The sequence below is a fragment of the Anolis sagrei genome, chromosome 1 (genome assembly GCF_037176765.1).
Source record: "Anolis sagrei isolate rAnoSag1 chromosome 1, rAnoSag1.mat, whole genome shotgun sequence".
Taxonomy (NCBI): domain Eukaryota; kingdom Metazoa; phylum Chordata; class Lepidosauria; order Squamata; family Dactyloidae; genus Anolis; species Anolis sagrei.
Genome location: NC_090021.1, coordinates 84,441,500 through 84,467,538, shown reverse-complemented (window position 1 = coordinate 84,467,538; position 26,039 = coordinate 84,441,500). Strand labels below are relative to the sequence as shown.

Genomic DNA, 26,039 nt, shown 5'->3' with positions numbered 1-26,039 from the left:
AAACCTATACAGCTTACTCTTTCAGTAAGAGCTCACATGACAGGAGAAGCAGGACATCCTATCAGTGTCTGAAAACTGCAGAGCTTAGCAACTACTGGTAGAAGAAACTGATGTTCAACAAGCAAACTGGAATTCATTATATGATCTTAGATGATGTCAGTCTACAACAGTTCAGTTTGATTTTTGTTTGAAATGAAGAAAAAGGTAAGAAAATTTCCCTATCTAGCACACTACCGATTCATGGGCTCAAGCAAACTACAATTCAGTACAGTCAAGTCTGTATTGTGATGCGATGTTTTTACTCTGTAGGCTAATTTTGGTTCCCACTAATCTAATCTTTGATAGACCCTTTCAAACTATTATAACTATTGCCACCATTTTAGGCATCTCAGAAACAACACAAAAAACAACAACAATTTAGACACAACCTAAAGGCTTGCTCTTTGAAAGTAAAAATCTCAAGAACAAAATTATCTAAAGAAAGTTCAGAACATGTCTACTTTTTAAAAAAAACTCTGCTAGATAATATCTTTCTCTGCAGGAGGATGACCAGGAATGAAAATAAGGGGCCAATGAAGTGAATGTGGTAAGCACAACAGGGAAAAACCTGTGTAAAAAGCCTTGGATATCCCATGTGTCTTTACCTCTAAAGAAGTGATCCCACCACCCCCTTCTAGCACTGTGTTCCTTTCTGTGCAAACTCATGTAGTCCTAATAAAAGAGGCAGGTGACACTAAAAAGAGAAGAAGATGAAAAGCTGATAAACAAGTTGTTTGCTTTCACACCAGACATGTGGAAAAAGAAGGGGCTAGAAATAAACCCAATTCTCTCAGAAGGAGCATTCTATGGTTTGTCACAAAAGATTTTGTGAGATGAAGGAAAAACCTGGTCCTACTGCTAAGGAAACAGGAGCATGTGTCTTTCCCTTCCTTCCTTCCTTCCTTCCTTCCTTCCTTCCTTCCTTCCTTCCTTCCTCCCTTCTGTTATAAGAGAGCATGTAGATCCAATGCCTACATATGTTTTCATACTGTATTCAGTGGTTGCAACTAGTCTGTCACACAGCTTGCTGGAAATCCTCTTGTACAAGTCCTGTTGAAATGAATGAGAAACCCAAAAACACTCAGAGGGGTCCCATGCAATCTAGTGAGATTTACCTAGAACTTTGTGGTGGCCTCTGGTCCTTGAGTCTTGCATTAATGAAGTTACGTGTTTGAAGTGGAGTTGTGCTTTTTGCATTATAGCATGGTATGGTTTAGAATTATTTCACTGTCTGAATGGTGCCTTCAAGCAAACCATGCTCATCTCTATTTACCTGTGACATTTGAGAATTGTATTGCTTTTTAATGTATTTTTTATTGCTGTTGACCTGTTTTAAGTTAATTGTTGTGCTTTAACTGTTTCTTTGTCAGCATCTAATGACTGCCAATTGTAAGCTGTCCTGAGTTCCCCTTTGGGGGATGAGAAGGACGGGATACAAATGCTCTAAATGAATTTAACCTAAATTAAGTTTGCTACCGGAAGTGGAAAGGCTTGAAGGGTAGTTCTACGGAGTCATATAATGCAGCTCAGAACTGGCATAAAAATGATGGTTCCGTACCACATTGTGGTTAGATATAGGTGCTGTCAACTGCCTCAGCACCAGGATAGACAACTGAGGCCCCTTCCACACAGCTGAATAATTTTTCACATTTTCTGCTTTGAACTGGAATATATGGCAGTGTGGACTCAGATAACCCAGTTCAAAACAGATATTGTGGGATTATCTGTCTTGATATTCTGGGTTATATGGCTGTGTGGAAGGGCCCTAAGTATGGACCTCCATAGGATTCAAGGTTTCCTATGTGTTTTTTTTAACCTGGGGTGCAGCTGCATTAAGCAGCTTTCCCCAGGTGAAATTGTAGCAGCCGGCATGCATGGTGTAGATGTCCACTGCATGATACAAAGCTAAAATGACCTAAATGGTCTGTGTGGAAGCACCCATATCCTTTCAACTAGGATGATGATGAAGATTATTTTTATTTTTATTTATATCCCACTTTTTCTCTCCACAAGGAGACTAAAAACAATTACCACATTCAAACATTTTTAGAAGAGAGCTTGAGATTGAAAATTAAGTTGTAATGATATGAAAAGGAATGGGGGGAAAGAATAAAATCAAATGGAGAAAAATAAAATCTACATTCAGTTAGAATACAATATCCCTTTAAAAATAAAAGCCAAATCCATAAGAGAATGTTTAGCTCCTCAAAAAAGACACATAAACAAATAAAATTGCTTGGACAAATTTGGCAAACAACTTTTTTCATTTTGTTTGTGGTGAAAAGGGATACTGCATCTTCAAAACATGTAAAGAAGTAAGTCACCCATTTCTACTTACAGGTAGTAGGAGTAAGAATAGTAGCTCCTCCTGGCAAGCAAATCACAGACAGTGGAAAAAGAGAAGCAATGGTGAATGAAAAGCGTGACACTGTCACATTCAACAAAGCAGAGAAATGTGCGTTTAAAAAATATCAAAATTTATGTTGTCTTTGTTAGTTTTACAAATTTGCTCATGCACTGATTAGCCTTATGGTGCCATGCAATTACAAAAAAATATATGTTAGCATATATAAAAATGGCGTCAGTATTAAAAAGAGATCACTAGAGAAAAATGACATGCTGACACTTCATTTATTGAAAAAATAAAGGAAATTAAATGGTTTATGCATTTTCAACATGCAGTTCAGCATAAATGTGATGACTGATAAACTCATCTAAATGTCATGACATACAGAACAGCTGTGTACAGATCTTGTGCTCTCAGTCTTTTCTCTTTCTCTCATGTTTACTTTCCATTAAAAACTGACAGCTTGCAGTAGCAGAGCTGGGTTAACAAACAACTAAGATGGCCACATACATGTATACAGGTGTCAGCATTGTTACCAACATCCTGTATTGCTAGTTTGCTATTGCTCCATCATCTCTACAGATGTGTGTGTGCACTGTATCTATATATTTCTATTACACACACACATTAAATACTTTTAATTTTAATTTTAAGGCTTGAAATGCTGCTATAGGCATGCTTTGCTTTTTTAAAAATGGGAAGGAAATGGAAGAATATAATGTACATTTGGAAATATTTCAACAATGATTAAAAACAAAAAGCCCAGTTTTTTGCTATTCAAGAGATGCAGTATCCCTTTTCTTATGCAGTTTGATTACTTGTAAAACTCTATGACAACTAATAGAGTTTTCATTCAATTCAACTTCAAATCGGTTTGTACTAAATGATCAGGCAAAGCGTTAAGACACCTCTGATTCATGAACTCAAACAAAACTGCTTACCATTCAGATTATTTTCCCCAAGCAGAATTATATTCATGTGACAAGTATCAAGTATCAAAAGGGATACCACATGATGGAATTGCTAATATGTATGTAAAGAATAATGATCAATCATTATTTATAACACCTACAAGTATACTAAGCATTCAAAGATTAGAACAAAACATTTTCAAACTATTTACATGCTGTGGCATTTAGAAGTAAATAAATATACAAGGCATGTTTCCCTAAGTAAGAGGAATATAGATTAATGAAAAGTTCTTGGTCCAAAGGGAACAAATAATCAGTTAAAATCAGTTTTGTCCCTATCCCTCTAAACAGATGAAAATAGGAATTTTGGGAGAACTGATATGAGGAGATCACTATGGAGTGTTCCTGTGTCTATAGATATGGGACTAATGGTAATTGCAATAGACTGATTCAATATAACAAATTGTTCCATTCTAGAAATACTGTAGATTACAAACCTTGATTAAATCAAGACATAAAGGTAAGACTGCACCATAACTGGGAAGTGGAATTCCATAAGGCAAGCCATTTGTGAGATAGGCTCCATACATTATACAAAATTATTTTAACCCCTAAAATACAAAGCAAGCCAGAATTACATTTTGAGGTGGTTTACGGCTTCTATAAATTTGGTTTACAACTCCTATACTTTCTGATGCTGAAGTGTGCTGACTTCTCAACCAACTGGCAGAGATGGTCAGAGATAACTGTTGCCAAAGAATCCAAAAAGATGGATGAAGATAGATACCCTTTCTGGACAATTTCCCCTAGGATTTGAGGAGAGGATGGAATAGAGGGAAATGATAACTCAGCTAAGTTTAGATGACCAGGCAGTGACTCCTCCTTCCTTCTGTGTTTGATTTGGATCTCCTCCAGCTTTTCTGGCATGTTGCTAAGGGAGCTCCCAAGCAGCTTTTCTTTTCTTTTTTTTTTTTACATAGTAAGCACAACTTAAGAGCCTGGCTTTAACATGTGTCAGACAATGTTAATGTTCAGCTTTCATGCCAAAAACTAGTCACATGAATCTCTTTAATAAATTTCAACATGGCTGTGCTTCAGATTCATAGTATGTGCGTATCAAGTAAAATATGTCAGTGGTAACTTTTGTCCAAACACTTAGGGAACAAAATTCTCCACATTTATTGAAGAAAGAAGACAAAGAAATGGATGAATCATGTATTACAATAGACACCCATTTAAATTAATGATCATGAAAAATTTCCATACATTATAGTTTCATTACAAATGGTAATTTCCTTATTGGTTTGAATATGGAATGAGACAGAGATCTTACATTTGCAGCTGTTTAAAGTACTGGTAATAATCAAAACATTTTTTATTTAGCTGGCTAATTTATCAATCAACAAAAGAGTCTTTGTTTGAGATATATGAAGACCAGTTGCCAATTCATTCTTCTCTTTGTGGCTAAATTGCATGAAGGCAAGTTTTACAAGGAATTCTCACCCAATAGCAACTCTGAATCCCTCAATGAGGAAGAGAGGGTAGGGTATAAAACAAAGTAAATAAATAACGAGGACACAATGAGGACATGATTTTAGGCCACTGAAGGAATTGCTCAGTTAACTAAGCATGCTCAAAGGATATACTGGAATCACATTTCAATTTAAATACATTATTCCTACTACAATATTTCTATAAAATATGTGCAATGCTCAGTATTATAAAAGTAAATATGTGCAAGGCATCACTCAACTTGGTTGTTAGGTAAGGTGGCACACAGCTATGAAACGCTTATAAAATGCAATTTGGATAGTGCCCATCTCTTATAAACCCCTTAAAAACCTCAAAACTTTGAAGCCCTCCATCCACATACTCAAGAGATTTAAAAAACACAGCTTCTGACAAATTCTGTAATGGGAATAAAGAGCCTGTGAACTTCTAGATGTTTCTGAACCCCATTTCTCATCAGTTTGTCCATCTCTGAGGAATGATAAGATAATAGTTCAACAGTTCCTGGAGAGTTGAAAGCTCTCTAGCCCTGCTCTATAATTTCTCTACATGGGATTCAATTGTAACTTCAATATTTCATTCCAGCTAGAAAACCCCAAAACAGCAAAGCATTAAATGGATAGGTGCTGAAACACATCAGAATTCAACTGACTTCAAGTTTGAGGTGGCAGCAGGGCAAGGCTCCTCCCCAATGTCAGTTCAGTCTAATGAAAGGGATCCTAAAAAGCTCTGTCATCCTTGATCTAGGCTTGGAGTAAACCCCATATGAGGACAATCCTAAAGAAAGCTGTAGGCTTGTCTTTTTTTTCTTCTAATTCTGTGAAATCCTGCCAATTATCTGTAACAGCAGCAGGCCTCATATATTTAACTCCATATCTCAACATAGAATGAGTAATTTTACTTTTTATTAAACAAAGATGTTTAATAGATGTTTGAGAAAACCACAACAGTCATTTCAATATTTAATACTGAGCCAGCATGCCCAGTATTTGCCTTCTTCTGGTACAAAGATTTTGTTACAAGGGTTGCAATTTCCTGAACATTTCTAGAGTAAGAGAGAGCATGAAGGAAGGCCAATGTGAAGGTGCAAGAAATACTGTGAACTAAGGAACCTAGAAAGGTTTAGTGCATATCTTTAGCAGAGTGTGGAAATAGTAACGTTTTGGATTACAACTCCTGGAATTCCATGGCCAGTTACTATTTTTGATGGGGGATACTTACAATTGTAGTCTAAATATGGAATATTTCAAGATAAATAGTAAAAGGAGAACTGGCCCTAGTAAACACTAGAAAATACGGCAATTTCTTAAATTAAAATTAAAATTTTGAGGATAGCTATATACTGAGTTACACTCTGCAACCCTAAGGATCAATTATATTATTTTTGCATAAATAACTAATACTGATGGAATTCTTGCCATTTATATATGACAATAGTATGTATATTTATTCTTAAGCACAGAGGTACACAACAGGAAAAAAAAGTGAAAGCACTGTTGGGAAAAATCACATATGCATCTAACTAACACAGAACACTATTAACCATACCTAAGGTTTCTAATGCAGACGTTTCTTCTCCATGTTATATATCTCCAGGGAATAATTGTAAAAAGGCAATAAATTAAAAAAATCTATTGGAAACCATTAAGACATAGATATGAACTTCACACACAATTGTAATGTTTTGACTTCGTAAAAATGAAGAGAAAAAAATTCATTTTAACTTAAAACAGAAATACAGATGTATATTGTTCTTATATTTTTCTAATCTAGAAAAAATGAGACACATCTTAATGCATTTTTGAAGCCAAAATTCCACAACATTATGTTGGAGCACATGCTTTGCATGCATAAATTCACAGGTTCTGTTTTATGGTAGCTCTGGCTAAAGAATTACAAAGCACTGAGTGATGAGCTATCTGTCTGTCTATCCAACTACATAGTTTTGAGCTGGATGAACCAGTGGACTAATTTGATATAATCCACGTTTTGGTGTTCAGAAGGAAGAAATGCATGGAAATAAGGTTTTGGTATTCTTTTATTAGTAACTTCACTCTTAATTTATGGCAGAGTATAAAATAATGAAATTTAAAAGTTACATGTTTGATATTTTTAAATAAAAATTATTAAATACTCCACTATGAAACATAAACATTTTTCCTTAGCTATTTATTATTCCAGAAGATGGCGCTATTGCTTTTTGTCATATTGTTGGAACTTATTCAAGTGAAAAAAATATATTTTTGTCCAAGTATCACTTACTACATTTTTGCATACATATAACCCAACAAGAGAATTATGGTGATATAATGTAATTTTAGGTATTATTTTCTAATATTCTGAATGTTTCAAATGAAGTTAGTATAATCCTAAAATATTTTCCAGGACAAACTAGCTAGACAATGCACCACTATTAAAAATTAATTAAAGCTACTGGAAAGAGCAGGATTGGTTTAAACTTTATGAAAATAGGATGATTATGTAAAAAAAGAAAGTGTTATTTCAGTTACTTTGGTGTATTTGTTCATACTTTTGCCTGTATACATTTCACAGCCCTTAGTTAAACAAATTTGATATTACTGTAGGGTATTGGTTCTCCACTGTACAATGTCTTAATCCAAAAATAACAATGTTCTCCTTAAGAAATATTTCCTGAAATGACCTGTAAAAGAATTTCTTTTAAATTACTTGACAGTATCAAATGAAAGGGAAATGACAGATTCGCAGTACTTACCTTTTTTTGACAATTAATATGACAAGGAGGAGGAGGAGAATGAAGACCAAAATTCCAGCACTTATTCCGGCTATTTTCACAACACGATCTGTCTGCTTGGCTGGGTCAGGAATTACCTCTGGTTCTTCTGTTGCTGCTGCTGAGAGAAAGAGAATGAAAAGTTATTTGAATTGTTCACATTAAGAGAGGATTGTCATCCGGTTCTGAGGATCATTTACTTCCAGCAAGTGGTCTGCACTCAGTCCAACATGTTGGATTCGGAAGGAGAATCCCATGTCAAAGACCCATTTGCTTCACACATTTTCTTTGTTCAAGTGGGAAATGAGCATGTAGCTTTACTACCACTTATGTGTAGTACCTAAAAGTGGCAGCAACAGAGCCCTAAACAAATAACAATACAGTGCCATTGTTCTATTGATATTACAGAACAATCCTTTACATGTATGATCAAAAGCGTTTTTGCATTCAAGGAGAATTCAAGGAGACATATTCTTTGAAAAATACGCATAAGAAGAACCAGTGTAGGGTAATCATTTGAGCTGTGGGAACCCACTGAATGACCATGGGCAAGACACACTCTCTCTTTGTCTTAGCCATAAAGGAAGACAGTGGCAAACATTATTTGCCAAGAAATCTTCAATATGTAAAGGTAAAGGTTTCCCCTTCCCCTTCCTAATTTAAAAACCATCTGGATAGGCCTGCCAGAAGATATTGCTCTTTAATGGTGTTTTAAACACAAGCACTATACTCAGATGTCAAGTCTCTCCTCATTCCACAATTTGAGGGTGATCAATGACAATGTCTTCCGCTTAACAGTTGCAAGTCTGGTCTTGACTGACTGAAGTAAGTGTTCCCCAGAAGATGTGAGTGTAAGGGGTGGATTATACAGGAGGCGGTACCCCCATTGGTAACCTGGACTCAAACCATAAACAACTTTTTAGGTGACAACTATATATGAGAGCAAATTAACAGACTGGCCTTAACTGGATGGGGAAACACAGTCCGACCAAAGAAAAACAGGCTTGATTAAGTGGGTTATCAGTTACTGAATGTTACTGGTCTGGACAAGATGGTGCAATTGTACTTACATCCCATGTATAAGGTCACACTTTGAAATTGCAACTTTGGTTGCTGAAATGTCAATTTTAATTGCAGCTATAACAAAACCCACATCATTTGCAAGATTAACATTGTCCACATGTTATACAGTTTCAGTTTACAACTTCAAAAAACAAGAAGAAATTATCCATTGGGCTACATTCCTACGAATGACATTAAATCCAAACATTGCAATTGTTTTCATAGATTATCCTTCATCTGATAATGACATTAAGATGCCAGTGCTCATGATGAGCATAACATCTGTGTAACAGTTAAACAGAATGCATATGTAGCATAGGAAGGGGGACATTTCTAAATTCAGTAATAGCTTTACATGTAAAGATTTCAGAGATACCATGGAGATTCTTGTGCAAAACATTTGGTCAACTAGGACCATTATAGCTTTAATTCCATAGAAGGGCATAGACTTATACAGCTGAAAGGGATCATAAGTTACTTCCATATTGAATTACTGTGACGTGCTCTACGTGGGGCTGCCTTTGAGAATGGCCCAGAAATTCCAATTGGTACAAAGGTTGGCGACCAGGTTGATAACTGGAGCTAATTATAGGATGCGGACAACCCCCTTATTAAAACAGCTCCACTTGCTGTTGATAAGTTTCCGATCCTAATTCAAGGTGCCAGTTATCACCTACAAAGCACTAAACGGTTCAGGTTCCTGCCTAGCTTCACAATAACATCTTACCCTATGAACCTGTGCCAGCTTTAAGATCTGCTGAGGAGCCCCTTCACTTGCTCCCACCTCCGTCACAAGCACAGTTGGTGAGGACGAGGGAGAGGGCCTTCTTGGTGGTGGCCTCTTGGCTCTGGAATTCTCTCCCTAGGGAGATTAGATTAGCAGCCATCTTGTCCAACTTCCGTAAAGACTTGGATGTTTCAATGTGCCTTTGATTAATTGGTTCATCTATTGACTACCACCCCACCCGCCAGCCCTACTCATTGTCTTGCACTAGTCCTTGCCTCGTCCTCCTAAATCTGAACACTCCCACTGTTCCTGGCTACTGGCTGATGGTTATTGTTTTTCTTATGTTTTTCTTATGGATTTTGTCTAGTTTTATTCTTTTCATTATTGAAATGAAATGTTTTAAATTTGTGCTATATTTTCTTTCTGTTCGGTTGGGTCCCATGTAAGCCGTTCTGAATCACTTCGGGGAGATGTTGGCAGGGTATAAGAATAAAGTTGTTGTTATTGTTATTTTTGTAATAGTAGTAGTAGTAGTAATAATAATAATAATAATAATAATAATAATAATAATATACTCCTGACCTCACAATCATGTTAAAAAAACAAAGTATGGATTGTCCATGTTGCAATCCCAGGTGACAGCAGGATTGAAGAGAAACAACAGGAAAAGCTGACATGATATGAGGATTTAAATATCGAACTGCAAAGACTCTGGCACAAGCCAGTCAAGGTGGTCCCAGTGCCTAAAGACCTTGGCCTGTACTTAAACACAATCGGCGCTTACAAAATTACCATCTGTCAGCTGCAGGAAGCCACCTTACTGGGATCTGCACGCATTATTCGCCGATACATCACAAAGTCCTAGACACTTGGGAAGTGTCCGACATGTGATCCAATACAACAGCCAGCAGAGTGATCTTGTCTGCTGTGGACTCATCTTGTGTTTCAAATAACAATGACAATGACAATACTACTACTACTACTACTACTACTACTAATAATAATAATAATAATAATAATAATGGACATATAGTGCAATCTGCCACACCCACTCCCTTGTTGCAAGATTCTACAGCTGAAGTACTCTTGAGAGATGGCCATCTAACCTGTGTTTAAAGGTCTCCAAAGGAAAGTTCACCACATTTTGAGGCAGTCTATTCCACTGTCAGAAAGCTCATACAGTCATGAGGCTTTCTCTCCTAACGTTTTGGAACTCTTTCTCAATTTTCTCTTCTTTGAATTGAACATATCCAAATTCATAAGGTGTTTCCCACAGCACATTCATAAGGTGTTTCCCACACCAGTGCTGCAACATTTACATTGGCTTCCAATTGAGTACCGTGGCCTGTATAAGATGTTAGCTCTGACCTTTAAAATTCTTTACGGCCAGGGTCCATTGTACCTTAGGGACCGCCTCTCCTTCTCCCATCATCGGAGGTCACAACAACCAGCCCAACGTGACTTACTCTATATACCGGGTCCTAGAGAAGTGCACTTGGAAAGTACCAGACGCAGGGCTTTTTCTATTTCTGCTCCTGCCTTATGGAATTCCTTGTCACCCTATAGGAGAGCTATGCATGACTTAGGACCTTTTACTCTAGCACTTAAGACCTGGCTTTTTACTAGAGCATTCGATCTCTGTTAATTTTTAATTTCTGTATGTATGTATTTTATCTTTTACAATTTAGCTGTAAATCGCCTGGAGCATTCTCAAATGGAGGGCGATTAATAAGTAATTAAATATGATGATGATGATGATGATGATGATGATGTTTCCAAACTACACACTACTAATCAATCAGCATAGAGATTACAAAACTATAAATAATGAAAATACACCTTATATTGTAATAGATAGGTACTTAGTAGATTGTACAGAACAAAAGATGAGTTTTTGAGCCAATTAAAAACAAATAGAGCACAAATAAATTTATGGCAGTTTGTGTAATATGTTATACCATAAATAATACAACATAATTAATATATCATTAATCACAATCTCTTTCTGAAGGACAGGCTTAGACAAGATTCATGGGTGATCTGCCATCTAGACACACAGACAGGTTTCAACAGGGAACACATGCCATCACACCATAATCTGGGTTGAACAAGGTATGTATTAGGTTTTGTGTATGTGTGTTGAATCAAAAATGAATGTAGATATTCACAATTGTACACATTCACATAAAGACACAGACAATTTGCAAAAACTGACAGAATGAATAATAAATTTGTTCATTATCCAGCTTGCTACTCTACTGCATATAAAAATACAGATTGCATGTTAGAATGTACTTGTCATTTGCCATTCAAAACCTAAATACTAAAATATTTTTAGTGGCACAGTAGCATTAAGATTCAGTGCCTCATGAGCCATCCCTCCAGCAACAAACTTTTGAAACTGACTAGTTTGCAGATTCCTGAACTGGTTGACCTACAACAATCAACGAGGGCACTGTGAGTGGTGCCCCAGCATACAAAAGTCTAATCTGAAAATCATTTTGACATTTTGGAATGAGCATGCTTTTCATCATATGCAAGACATCCTTCCTTTCTTAAAAAAGTTATGTATATCATAGAAATTCAATAGTGAAATTGCTCATTAAAATTTCATCAGGAGCACAACCTAACACCTATACTTATTTTCCAAATTACTAAAGGAACCAAAAGATTATCTGGTTTATGTTGGACGCAGTGCAGTTCTACGTATGTTGTTTAGATTGCAAAACAATGGTAATTTCCTCTATTGGGACACACCTCAAGCAAATTTAACCAAATAAATTAGCATCCTCAATATTTCTAACACAAGAATGAGTAGAGCTCAAAAACAAAGCTTTGGTCAACATCTTCTTGAGATTCAGAACTTCTTTTTTGCCAAAACCTCATCTATATATATAAAAATGCTCTGTGCATAATGAGTACCTTAAAAACAAAAGAACCAATGAATGAAATCACTCCAAATTTGGCAACAAAACGTCTTACAACGGAAGGAGTGACCATCACTCAAAAAATTATGATTTTGTCATTTGGGAGTTGTAGTTGCTGGGATTTATAGTTCACCTACAATCAAAGAGCATTCTGAACTCCATCAACGATGGAATTGAACCAAACTTGGCACACAGGACTCACATGACCAACAGAAAATACTGGAAGGGTTTGGTGGGCATTGACCTTGAGTTTGGGAGTTGTAGTTCATCTACATCCAGAGTGCACTGTGGACTCAAACAATGATGGTTCTGGACTAAACTTGGCACAAGCACTCAATACGCCTAAATATGAACAAAGATGGCATTTGGGGGAAATAGACCTTGACGTTTGGGAGTTGTAGTCACTGGGATTCACAGTTCACCTACAATCTAAGAGCATTCTGAACCCCACAAATGACAAAATTGGGGCAAACTTCCCACACACAACCCCCATGACAAACAGAAAATATTTAAGTCCATCCAATCCAACTCCCTTCATCAGGGCAAGAAAACGTAATCAAAGTCCTCCTGACAAAGAGCCATCCAGCCATAGAAATAAATAGATATAGATAGATAGATATGATTCACACACAGAGAGATATAGCATCACAGATTTGAAAGGGACCCCTAAAGAAGGACAATTATATGTTGCATGTTCCAGAGTAGGCAAACCAGACAATCTCCACATCAACACTGACAAAGAAACTACAAGAAATACTGTTTACCCACAAGCATTACGTATATTAGAAACTGTTACTTTATTTTCCAGATCACCAGACTGGGCCACAGCAATGCGTGGCAGGGGGCGGCTAGTATTTCAATATTCTACAATCCACCTTAACAAAAACCCCATACTCTTTCTAAGTAAAAACAATATGTTTTATCTGGTGTTGAATAAAATTTATTACTGCTACATTTGGAAGTGGAAAACAAGGTATCCTATAATTTGGGGAAAACAATTTCTCTTTCTGTTATCCTGTTAAATCACAAAAGTAACTGTTATGTGAGCTTGTATGTAAGTACAAAGCTGAACTGGGGTAGTGTTGCATCCCTACAGTAGTCAAGTCTTCCTTCTGCAGCGGCACTTTGGAATGGGATAAACATATATTATTTGATCATAAATTCTGGGGCAGTTGGGCACTAAGCATTATTACTGCCGCTTTTAAATGGGTAAAGGATAAAGAAGACTATCCTTCTTTGAAACCTGTAACAGTTCACATTGAAGAGGCAATCAAAATAAAGCTAGCTGGATTAAACAGAAGTTACAGTTATAAAATAGTCTGTAGATCTGTTCCAAGTGAGACAGCTTAGTAAAATCTGTTCAGAAAATCTACACTGACTAGACTGAAAGATTTGAGCTTGTGATTATCTGATTAATTTTTTTAAAAAAATAACATTTTCATATATGAACTGAGTGTTCATCTGCAAACTTAAATGAACATATATATATTAAGTTGTGAAATCCAAGATCTCAAGATAAAATGTTGTCTATTCTACAGTGATGTCGAGTAAGCCAATTAAATGTTCAAGTTCCAGGGCCTTAGTTTTCGGTTTTTTAAGACATTTCAAACACATGATAATGATATAAATCCAAAATTAATACAAAATATTCACTAGGAATACAATAATGTCTTAAAACAATAGTATTCATTTCACATTTGGGTGGCTGTCAAAAACTGTCCAAAAGTAGCATTTATTATCCTATATATTTACCTAACTAATTAAAATGCAAGCAAGCAATAACTGCTGACAATGATGAAGACATCTTACCCACCTCTTCCTATGGATCAAGGCAGGGGACAACAAATGAAAGTGCATAATTAAAAATATATAATCAGCAAAAGGATTACAACATCAGTTAAAAGGCATATATATTAAAAGCAGTAATTCATAATTTAAAAACCATCTGGATACGCCTGCCAGAAGATATTGCTCTTTAATGGTGTTTTAAACACAAGCACTATACTCAGATGTCAAATCTCTTCTCATTCTACAATTTGAGGGCAATCGATGACAATGTCTTCTGATTAACAGCTTATTTATTTATTTATTTATTTACAGTTCTTATATTCTGCCCTTCTCACCCCGCAGGGGACTCAGGACGGATTACAGTCAACACATATATGGCAAACATTCAATGCCAGTTTTGACAAACAACGTTTAACACACAAATACACCAAGGCTATTTAACTTTTTTTCTGGCCGCCAGGGGAGCTGCTGCTTTTCATCGTCCATCAGCGACACTGATGAAGTTCTTCCACATTCCACATTCCCCGGAGTCTTTTTTCTTTATGGCCTCATAAATTAGTTAAATTTAGCCTCCCACACAAGGTGGTGCCTTATTTTCCTACTTGACAGATGCAACTGTTTTCGGGTTGCAAAGGTCGACAACGGGCAACGGGCTACACAATGGCTGGACACCCACTCCAGCCCGGGCTGGCTTCGAACTCATGACCTTTTGGTCAGAGTGATCTTAATGCAACTGACACTCAGCCAGCTGCGCCACAATCCCGGTGCAGTTACAAGTCTGGTCCTGGCTGACTGAAGTAAGAGTTCCCCAGAAGACCTGAGTGTAAGGGGTGGATTATACAGGAGACGGTCACCCCATTGGTAACTTGGACTCAAACCATAAACAACTTTTTAGGTGACAACTGATGTTTTGTACTTTGCCAGGAAACTAATTGGCAGCCAGTGGAGTGATTTCAATGTAAGTGTAATATAGGTAAATGTAAAGGTTTCCCCTGACATTAAGTCTAGTCGTGTCCGACTCTGGGGTGGAGGTGCTCATCTTCATTTCAAAGCTGAAGTTCTGGTATTGTCTGTAGACACCTCCAAACTGCTAGGTTGGCAGAAGTTGGAGCTAACAGCAGGAGCTCACCCCACTCCCCAGGTTCGAACTGCAAACCTTTTTGTCAGCAAGTTCACCGGGGGCCCATAAGTGTAATATGATCACTCCTAAGAGAACCAGTAACCAATATGTCTGCCAAGAACACTGCAATGTCATTGTAAATCAGCCTCTTACCTTCAGTTCAAATCCCAACATATATTAGGATTCTAAAATACCTCAGGGCAATGCTGTAAGTCTCATTTATACCATGTAAAGCCTGAACAACCTCTATTGAGCTGTCATACACATCAGTGTTTCACCAATCAATAGACCATAGCCTTTTCCATTATAAAATGTTTCACATTTATCAGAATTATTTTCTTTGCTGCAACTTTTTGAGAGGTTGAGGGATAATAGATCCATTGATGACCAAGTCATGGACTGGATACAAATAAATATTGAATTATTCCTCTGAATTTTATGGATAGCTCTCATTTAACCAAACAATGACATGATTCCACCTGGATTTCTTAACTCTACAGATTAAGGGAAGACGTATTTGTCCCCTTTCACTTTTCACATGTTTCTATCTATCTATATAGAAATGCTCTGTGCATAATGAGTACCTTAAAAACAAAAGAACCAATGAACAAAATCACACCAAATTTGGCAACAAAACATCTCACAACACAAGGAGTGACCATCACTCAAAAATTATGATTTTGTCATTTGGGAGTTGTGGTTGCTGGGATTTATAGTTCACCTACAATCAATGAGCATTCTGAACTCCATCAATGATGGAATTGAACCAAACTTGGCATACAGGACTCCCATGGCCAACAGAAAATACTGGAAGGGTTTGGTGGGCATTGACCTTGAGTTTGGGAGTTGTAGTTCACCTACATCCAGAGAGTACCGTGGACTCAAACAATGATGGATCTGGACCAAACTTGGCACGAATATTCCATATGCCCAAATATGGACATGGAGTTTGGGGAAAATAGACCTTGACATTTGGGAGTTGTAGTTGCTGGGATTTATAGTTCACCTACAATCACATAGCATGATAGAATTGAACCAACCGGGGCATACAGGACTCCCATGACCAACAGAAAAGACTAGAAGGGTTTGGTGAGCATTGACATTGAGTTTGGGAGTTGTAGTTCACCTACATTCAGAGACTACCATGGACTCAAACAATGATGGATCTGGACCAAATTTGGCACAAATACTCCATATGCTCAAATATGAACACAGATGGAGTTTGCGGGAAATATATCTTAACATTTGGGAGTTGTAGTTACTGGGATTCATAGTTCACCTACAATCAAAGAGTGTTCTGAACCCCATCAACGACAGAATTTGGGCAAACTTCTCACACAGAACCCCCATGACCAACAGAAAATACTCAAGGCCATCCAGTCCAACTCCCTTCACCAGGGCAAGAAAACGTAATCAAAGCCCTCCTGACAAAGAGCCATCCAGCCACAGATATAGACAGATATGATTCACACACACATAGATATAGTATCATAGATTTGAAAGGGACCCCTGAAGGACAATTAAATGTTGCATGTTCCAGAGTAGGCAAACCAGACAATCTCCACATCAACACTGACAAAGAAACAGCAAGAAATACTGTTTACCCACAAGCATAAAGAAATTACATATATTAGAAACCAACACTTTCTCATTACTTTATTTTCCAGATCAACTGACTGGGCCACAGCAACGTGTGGCAGGGGACAGCTAGTATGTTATAAGATGGAATTGGTGACATACACAAAGAATTCCACATATGCAAAAAATATTGTAGCAGAAGAGCAATGCAGATAAAGTCAGCTTTGATATAATGAAATAAGTTCTGGTGCTTATAGAAATCACACGAGTAGTTTAACAGAGTCCAACTATATGCAATTTTAGTGATGGAAGGGCCTAGAGTTTATTGGAAAGTATATTGAAACAAAAAGCATCATAAAGCCAAATGACCTCTCAAAACAAGTTTCTAATCAGATTGTGCAGAAGCAGCAATCAGATAATTAAAAAAAACCCCACCAAATTATGAACATTCTCCTACAGCACTGTTAAATCCATTATTACAACATGGGGGAAAGTGTAAGGTAAAATATGCTCCTGTGCTATGGCAAAAATATGTTGCAGTTTCAGAGTTGAGTTTTTGTGCATATTAACACTGTCAATTACATCCAACTCATTTCTAGGTTTTAACACAACTAAAGGACGAATGGGAAGATCACAGCAGATGCTTGAAGTTGAATTACTGGGCTCTAGGAAACTGTTGAGAGATTGCATACCAACATTCATTTATTTATTTACTTTATTTTCATCTTGCCTTTCTACCCATAGGGACTCAAGACAGTGACATGATACAATATAATAGAATTTGGCTGTCCCTCCCTCTTTCCTTCATGTCGATTAGACATTAAGCCTGTGTTATTTTCAAAAGTTTTGTATATTTCTTGATAACTAATACTAACACTAAGAAAAATTTGCTCCAATTCCATTTTAATTAATAGAAACAATAATGTTCTAGGACACTCAAGTATATATTTTTTCTTGAGTGTGGGTTTCGGAGAAAAGGTGGAAATAATAAACAAATAAACAAAGAACTGGTGAGATCGCAAGCCTGAAAATGTTACAGAAAATGAACACATCAAACTACTCTGGGACTTCTGAATTCAGACTAACAGAATTTTGGAGCACAATACTCCTGACCTCACAATCATGTTAAAAAACAAAGTATGGATCGTCGATGTTGCAATCCCAGGTGATAGCAGGATTGAAGATAAACACTGGAAAAGCTGACATGATACAAGGATTTAAAGATCGTACTGCAAAGACTCTGGCACAGGCCAGTAAAGCTGGTCCCAGTGGTGATCGGCACACTGGATGCAGTGCCGAAAGACCTTGGCCTGCACTTAAACACAATTGGCGCTGACAAAATTACTATCTGTCATCTGCAAATGGCCATCCTACTTGGATCTCCACACAATATTTGCCAATACCTCACACAGTCCTAGACACTTGAGAAGTGTCTGACATGTGATCCAATACAACAGCCACCATAGTGATCTTGTTTGCTGTGTACTAATCTTGTTGTGTTTCTAATAATAATAATAATAATAATAATAATAATAATAATAATAATAATAATATTAATAATAATAATAATACCACCAACCCAAGTCATAGGTGGCAGATTTCCTAATGGGTGCCCAGGATAGAAGGCCATATACAGTCCAGAGGAAGCTAGTTCTTGGCCAGTGGTAGAATAATTGCAAAAAAAAAAATGAAGGAAAGAGAATTAAGGGAAGGCAAGGAACAATGCTAAATTTTACACCTGAAGAACTAAAAAATAAATGTCATGCTAAATTAATTAAAGCGAAGGATCATATTACCTGCTCTAAGGCATAGGAATCAAATAGGAATACATATTACTTAGAAAAAAAAGCTGTAAGAATGTAAGGTGGTACAAAGAAAAAAATGAAGATAAGATTGAAGAGCTTTAAAAACAAAGATGGCTTGGAGGAATTCTCAGACATTGTAGAGTCAAAAGAAATAACAGGGCAAAGAAGCATCTAGGCAAAAGCACTGGGCAAACATGTCAAAGTTTTACAGTCCCTGGCTATACGTGTAGTCTGATTACCACGTAACATGTCAAAGATTAAAGGTCTGTACATACTGTGCATCAAACAGTGGGGATTTCTACAGAATCAACTGGTAGCGGAACAGACAAAAAGAACAAACCTACTGATGGTCCAAGAAATCCTTCATGGGCTTTGAGAGAAGCGAAAGAGGCAGCTTGATGGATAAAATCGCAAATCTGATTAGATTAACATAAAGCAATTGGGAATTCATCCATTAGCTTCTCCACAGAAGATTGATTTGTTGCAGAGAAAGGCAGCCAGTTCCACAGGACAGTAGAGAGTTTGGATGTTATAGGTACAAAAATCTAATTTCCAGCCTATTTGCTAGAGCTATTGCAAAGGGAAAATAGCTTGTTCTTGAAAGGAACTAATGAAGTGTGATGAATTATGTGAAGATGAAAGATTAAATTAAGAGGAAAAATGGGAAAATGGGTTAACGTGAAGAAAACAAATGGAACTATTACTTCAGTGCTCTGAAAACCACTTTCATAATGGAAATTTAGTTACATCACTTCCAAGATCGACTTTATAAATAACTGCAAGATGATTCCCTCAGAGAGCACTATAAAAAAATCAAAAAACAAAATAACAGTTGTTTTTCTCCCTATGCTCCTGAATCTACATATCATTATTTCAGGTAATCAAGATGAGTCATTTTTATTCCAAGTTCTTAAAAACAAGGTGGATGCTTGACATTGTCAGAAGTGAAGTTCTAACTTCTGTCTTTGAAGGTTCGTGGGAACGAGAGCAGGACACCAAATGATCATTCCAAGAACAGTCAACTATATTTCTTTCTCCATCACCTCTCTTGCAAGTGGCTTTCACATCAAGTAGGGAAAGGATCTTAATAACAGAGGAAAAGCTAGGTCAGACCAAAGTCATTCTGTTCCTACCATGGCTAATAAGTTCCCCAAAACAGCACCTGCTTACTCATGCTCCCCCAAGCCAGGTACAAAGAGGTGTATTTCCTTTGCTCCTGGAAGGGATGTGTATTTCTCATTAGTGTGATCTATACATAATTAACACAGCAGGCCCTTGATATCCACTGCAGTTCAGCTTCTTCATTCTCCCTCCCTCTGATAAATACCCAAATATGTACAAGTCTAATTGCTGTAAATTGAATGTCACAAAAAACAACGATTTTTCTTATTGTCAAATGGCAAAATCAAGGTCTTTCTTCTAGATTTAAAAAATATATATTTTAAAGCTGTGGATGCAGTATTCACAAGTAAAGAGGACAAACAGTAATTTATAAATCAAGAGAAAAACAATTCCTTGAGCCACATTTTTCTGTTCCAACAGCCATCCCATTACAAAGGAAAGGAAAATTGATTTCAAGATCATAAATGCAAAGAATGAAGACAAGAATTCAGACTGATACAAAAAATTAACAGTTTGGAGCCACATTTTCCTGTTCCAGAGACAACTCTCCATTGCATAAAATGTGGATTCAGATCATGCCTGCAAAGCAGGGAAGGGAAGATCAGCATGGCAAAGCATCACATTTGTTATTTGAACCCAGATTTTACAGGCACTTCCAAGGACAGCAATTACATGGCCAAGTTTCCCAACTCATAAACACATCAGAATTAATCCCATCCTATCCCCAGAGTAAAAGATCTACCTCCCTATTAAAACTGGCGAACAAAAGATTTGGGGGACAAAGGGGGAGGGAGTGCCAGTTTGTAATTTATACAGGTTATCTTAGCTTAATAGCTATGTGTGTATACCCCTGGGAGAGGGTGAAAAGATGAAAAGAAATTACAGGCTTACATGCACAAGGGTAGTGGCAAATTCTTTTTTGGGTGCACCTACACTACAGAATGAATCCACTTTGACACCATTTTCATTGCCATGGTACAATGCAATGGAATCCAGGGAATGGTTTGGTGAGGCATGGCACTCTTTGGCAGAAACGGCTACAGACCTTGTAAAAGTACTACTCATAGAATCATAGAATTGGAAGAGACCTCATGGGCCATCCAGTCCAACCCCCTGCCAAGAAGCAGGAAAATCAAATTCAAAGCACCCTCGACAGATGGCCATCCAGCCTCTGTTTAAAAGCTTCCAAAGAAGGAGCCTCCACTACACTCCAGGGCAGAGAGTTCCACTGTTGAAAAGCTCTCACAGTCAGGAAGTTCTTCTTAATGTTCAGATGGAATCTCCTTTCTTGTAGTTTGAAGCCATTGTTCCGCGTCCTAGTCTCCAGGGCAGCAAAAAATAAGCTTGCTCCCTCCTCCCTATGACTTACCCTCACATATTTATGCATGGTTATCTCCCAAGATTCTATTCCATTGAGTCATAGCAGTTAAAATGGTGTCAAACTGCATTAATCCTGTAGGTTGGATTTGAATCACTCCCAGTTCTACATGCTATGATTCAGAGAATATCTACAGTCTTCTTATATGTCTGCTTTGAAGAATGCAATTTTTACCAAACACAAAATCCATTTATTTTAAATCTAAATCTACCAAAGGATAAAAGTAATGGAAGTTTAAATTGCATTGGATTAAACTTGTGTCAAAACTACTAATGGCCCATAGATGTAAATCCTCCAGATTTACAATGAGGCACTGAAGAAAAAACAAAACAAAAATCCAAAAACTAATAAACAGATCAGAATCGGCAGCTTTGTGTTGTGTAAATCAAACACTTTCATATTCAGGGGCTTGTGCTCTCATCACTAGGAGAGTTAATTGCTGACTTTTTACCCTGACTTTTTACCCTTCCTCCTCTGACTGGTTAAGAGATATTTTCTATTAATGCATGTAGTTTTGATAACATGCAGCATCACTTTACACTGTGGATTAAAGATCAGATGGATCTATGCTCTTGAGAAGGGGTGGGGTTGAACTAACAGCTTTCTGAAGTGAAGCTTGTGGATAAGGATAATATATTGAAGAAATGAGGACGCAGTGGTGTCACTAAATGACTTCCAGTTGTCCATATGCCCCGTAACATAAATCTAAGAAAAAGCTCTCTTGATTGGAGGACAGAAGGAGCACTTGGGGCAACAGCACAGATGCTACAGCCACACTTCCAATTAGAAACTGGATGGGGGAAGAGATGGCATAAGAGGAAGTGGTTGGTAAAATGATTTAAGATACCCAGATATAATGGGATGACTTGGAGAAGCCAGCATTTGTTATGTGAAAGGTTAAAAGTAGTAAGACTGTGGCTGACAAATCTTTAGCTTCAAGAATGGTTTAGGACTGCATTTGGCTTTCTGAGCCTATTAGTATCTTTTTGATTCCCAGTTTTGCAGATTTCTGAGGATTTCTACATGACATATGGATAGCACTAAGAGCTTTAAAGATTTATAAATTTGTACCATCATGATAAAAACACACAAAGGGATGAAATAGGCACATGGGCGTGTGTAATCCCCATTCCACTAGAGCATCAATAAAACCCACGGCCCATTCATAGTCTAATACTATTGGAAATGACAAAAAGAAATATCATTTAAGTTGAATCGTACTACAGTGTTGGATGATATTAGAATAGTCCCAAATCCTTTTCAACACAGTTTATAAACAATACAATCACATTGTCTATATATGTTTTTCCTTTATACAGGACAATCTTCACCATCCTGGATCTATACTATGGAACTTACCATGGAAACAGGATACCATGGATAATAGTGAATCCTACTGAAATGAACAACTTCTAACAAAGAGTCACCCTGGAGAATTAAGAAAATTCCTAGAAAGAACATATTTTGTTGGATGTGGTAGATGAAAAGTATGGGGGTCATATTGCATACACATGCACATCTCTTGACTCATTCATTTTTACACATCTGTTTTTCTGATGATAGCATACTCGGTGTTCTTTCTCACTCCCTGTGCCGCTATGCTTTGTCAATAAAAAGAACATCATCCATACCGAGAACATCACTATAATTCAAGTAACAGCAAGGGAAATTCCATCCTTAATAAATATAATATTTGCAACATAAACAGTGAAGAGCAAAGGAGAACTATAAACTTATAGCAGCATCAATGAGCTTGGTTTCAGTTTGGGGCTAAGACCTTAGAGATCAGTTCTCCCATTCCTACTCAGTCATGGAAACTCATTGCATTACCTTATACAATCTCCCACAAAGCAAATTTTAACAACATATAGAATCATAGAGTTGGAAGAGACCTCGTGGGCCATCCAATCCAACCCCCTGCCAAGAAGCAGGTAAATCGCATTAAAAGCACCCCTGACGGAAGGCCATCCAGCCTCTGCTTAAAAGCCTCCAAAGAAGGAGCCCCCACCACACTCCGGGGCAGGGAGTTCCACTGCCGAACAGCTCTCACAGTCAGGAAGTTCTTCCTAATGTTCAGATGGAATCTCCTTTCTTGTAGTTTGAAGCCATTGTTCCGTGTCCTAGTCTCCAGGGCAGCAGAAAATAAGCTTGCTCCCTCCTCCCTATGACTTACCCTCACATATTTATGCATGGCTATCATGTCTCCTCTCATCCTTCTCTTCTGAAGGCTAAACATGCCCAGCTCTTTAAGCCGCTCCTCATAGGACTTGTTCTCCAGACCCCTGATCATTTTAGTCGCCCTCCTCTGGACACACTCCAGCTTGTCAATATCACTCTTCAATTGTGGTGCCCAGAATTGGACACAGTTTTCTAGGTATGGTCTAACCAAGGCAAAATAGAGGGGTAGCATGACTTCCCTGACTCCTTAGGGTCACTGTTATCAGCAGCAACCACAAATAATGTATTAGTTGCAATGTTCCCAGTATTGTGAGCTTTCTTATGAACATTATTCTGAATTACTCAGGTATTTCACTTGTTAAAAACAAATGGCATACAGCCTGGAAATGAAACTTGTTATTTGTTTATTTTTAGTAAACAACTCCCGCTAGGGAGTCTAAAAACAAATTTGGTTTCAAGTAGATTCTGTTTGAATAAAACAGATCCACAAAGAATGTAATACCACTGGGAAATACACTAGAAGGCATGTCACAACATACATAAAAGTATGTATTAATATTTTATATATCCTGTGGGAAAACAGACACTAGCCTTCTAAGATTAACTGCATTGAAAATAAGTTGAGAATTGTGCACATCACAAACTAATTTCTAATAGAATTCCTTACCAGGTATTTCAGTTGCTGACATTTTATTCCATGTATTGGGAATCTACAAGAGCCAGCAAGGTCTAGTGGTTTCAGCACAGAACTATGACCCTGGAGACCAGGGTTCAAGTCCCTACTCAGCAATGAAGACTGACTCACAGGTTGATCTTGGGAAAAGCATTATCTCTCAGGCAAACGGACTCCCTTCCCTGAACAAATCTTGGCAAGAAAACCAGTGATAGGTTTGCCTTAATGTCGCCATGTGAGTAGTGGCTTGAAGTACACAAGGACAGCATTTTGAATGTTCATTCAGCTAAAGAGCTCCACTACCTCATCAAACCCCTAGGATCCCACAGGATTCAGGCATGCCTGTTTAAATGGAGTTAAAGCACCATAATTGCAAGAAAGGGCTCAAGGTTTTACAATTAAATGATACTTTGAAGTTACAATAAATAGTGGGTGAGGAGAGAATCAACTGCAAGTATAAAAGAGATCAAGTTTGAGGCAGCACAACTTTTTCTTTCGTTCTTTTTCCAATGGTAAGTTCAATTAAAGGCAATAAGCTATATGGTAATATCTCCACTACTACTGGTACTTTGAATGTGCCATGAAAACCTTAGTAATGAAGGCCTTGTGCATCTAATGGGGATCCCATAGAAAGAAGCACATGGCTTATCTGTAAGTGCCTAGGACCAGGGGCGGCTCGTCCATTACGTGAAGTAAGCGGTCGCAGAACACTTTTTTTGCCAGGGGCACAGAGACGCCTCTGTAAATGCCCCTCGACTGCCACTTGAGGAGCGCCCCCTCAGCTCACAACAGCCCTAGCAGTCCGGGGGGAGCCTTGGCTTTCTTGCCTCGCTGCCGGGCGATCCTCTTCCCAAAGGGGCTGGGCCCTTGAGCCTCGCCTAGCCCCTCTCATTCCTGCTCCACCCAGCCACCAGGTGCGCGAGCAGAGCTGGCGCTCAATCATTGTCTGCGTTCGATCCCTTCCCCATGACCGGCTCCCTTTCCCGATCCCCTGGCGCTCCACCCGCCTCCTCTCCTCTCCCCAATCCACGGGTGGGCCAAGGGGCAGAACCGCCACGCCTGGCCCGCTTCGGGTCCGGAGGCATGTCTGAAGACCCCAGCATGTGCACCAAAAGTCACCTCTTCTCCTGACTTTCTCTTCAGCCATTGGGACCAAGAGAGAGAGAGAGAGCCCCTCCAGCTGGAGGTATCTCCCACCTCCGCTCCCTCCTTTGTTTTTGCGCCTACCTTCAGGAAAGGTGGGCATCTCCACCTCTCTCTCTCTCTCTCTCTTAGTCCCAATGGCTGAGGAGAAAGTCAGGAGAAGAGGTGACTTTTGGTGCACACGCCAGGGTCTTCAGGCACGCCTCTGGACCCAAAGCGGGCCAGGCAAGGGAGCAAGTGTGGCAAGTGTAGTTACTGGGATGTATAGTTCACCTACAATCAAAGAGCATTCTGAACTCCACCAATGATGGAATTGAACCAAATATGGCACACAGAACTCCCACGACAAACAGAAAATATATATCAATGATTGGTTGGAAGGGGGGGCGGGCGCCAAAATACTGTTTGCTTACTGTTGAAAATTACCTAGGGCCGCCTCTGCCTAGGACTAAGGTGATTATTGTCCAAACACATCCCTAGTTAACCTTCATAGTTGTGTGCTCTATCGGTTATCTCTACAAAAGTATTTTTACAAGCATTTCCAAAAAAACATTTCGCTGAACACTATTTATATCAAAATGCATCTTGCTTTATGAAAAGCACTCTCCCCCCCCCCCCCCCCTATCCATCCATTCATCCATCCCTTAAAGTGCCATGCAAATAGAGTTTACCTGGAAACATTAAGTACATCAAGTTTGGCTGATGGACAAGCTTCTAAATTGCATTACAAAAGACAAAGAGAGTCTTGCAGGGCTGCGGAAAGCTGCCAGAATAGGCAGCAAAATGAGTCCTTGGTATTTATTGCTTGTGATTATGAGACGTGCTTATCAGAAATAATTTGATTTCAGATTTTCCACTCTGGGCTATACTCCAAGCCTCAAAGGCATTAAGTAATTTAAATTTGCCATAGGTGTTCACAGAAAGGGACCTTGTGTTGCCAAGAGCAGCATGCTATCAACAAATGGGCCACAGCCTGCTGA

The 26,039-nt window shown here is 38.1% G+C and overlaps 1 protein-coding gene across 14 annotated transcripts in view; it reads right to left on the bottom strand.

Annotated features, from left to right (window-relative positions):
* The window catches only part of PTPRK (protein tyrosine phosphatase receptor type K), a 430,669-nt gene that overhangs the window by 50,102 nt on the left and 354,528 nt on the right, over positions 1 to 26,039 (bottom strand). For 7 of the 14 annotated variants that reach the window (XM_060753318.2, XM_060753320.2, XM_060753324.2 and 4 more), the window contains exons 14-15: positions 7,541 to 7,679; positions 2,378 to 2,407 (exon numbers count right to left, since the gene is read on the bottom strand). In XM_060753318.2, coding sequence (XP_060609301.2) covers positions 2,378 to 2,407; positions 7,541 to 7,679 — 169 coding nt within the window. Of the gene's footprint in view, positions 1 to 2,377; positions 2,408 to 6,354; positions 6,397 to 7,540; positions 7,680 to 26,039 lie in introns of all 14 variants that reach the window. The other 7 variants (XM_060753322.2, XM_060753328.2, XM_060753329.2 and 4 more) reach the window with 4 other exon arrangements.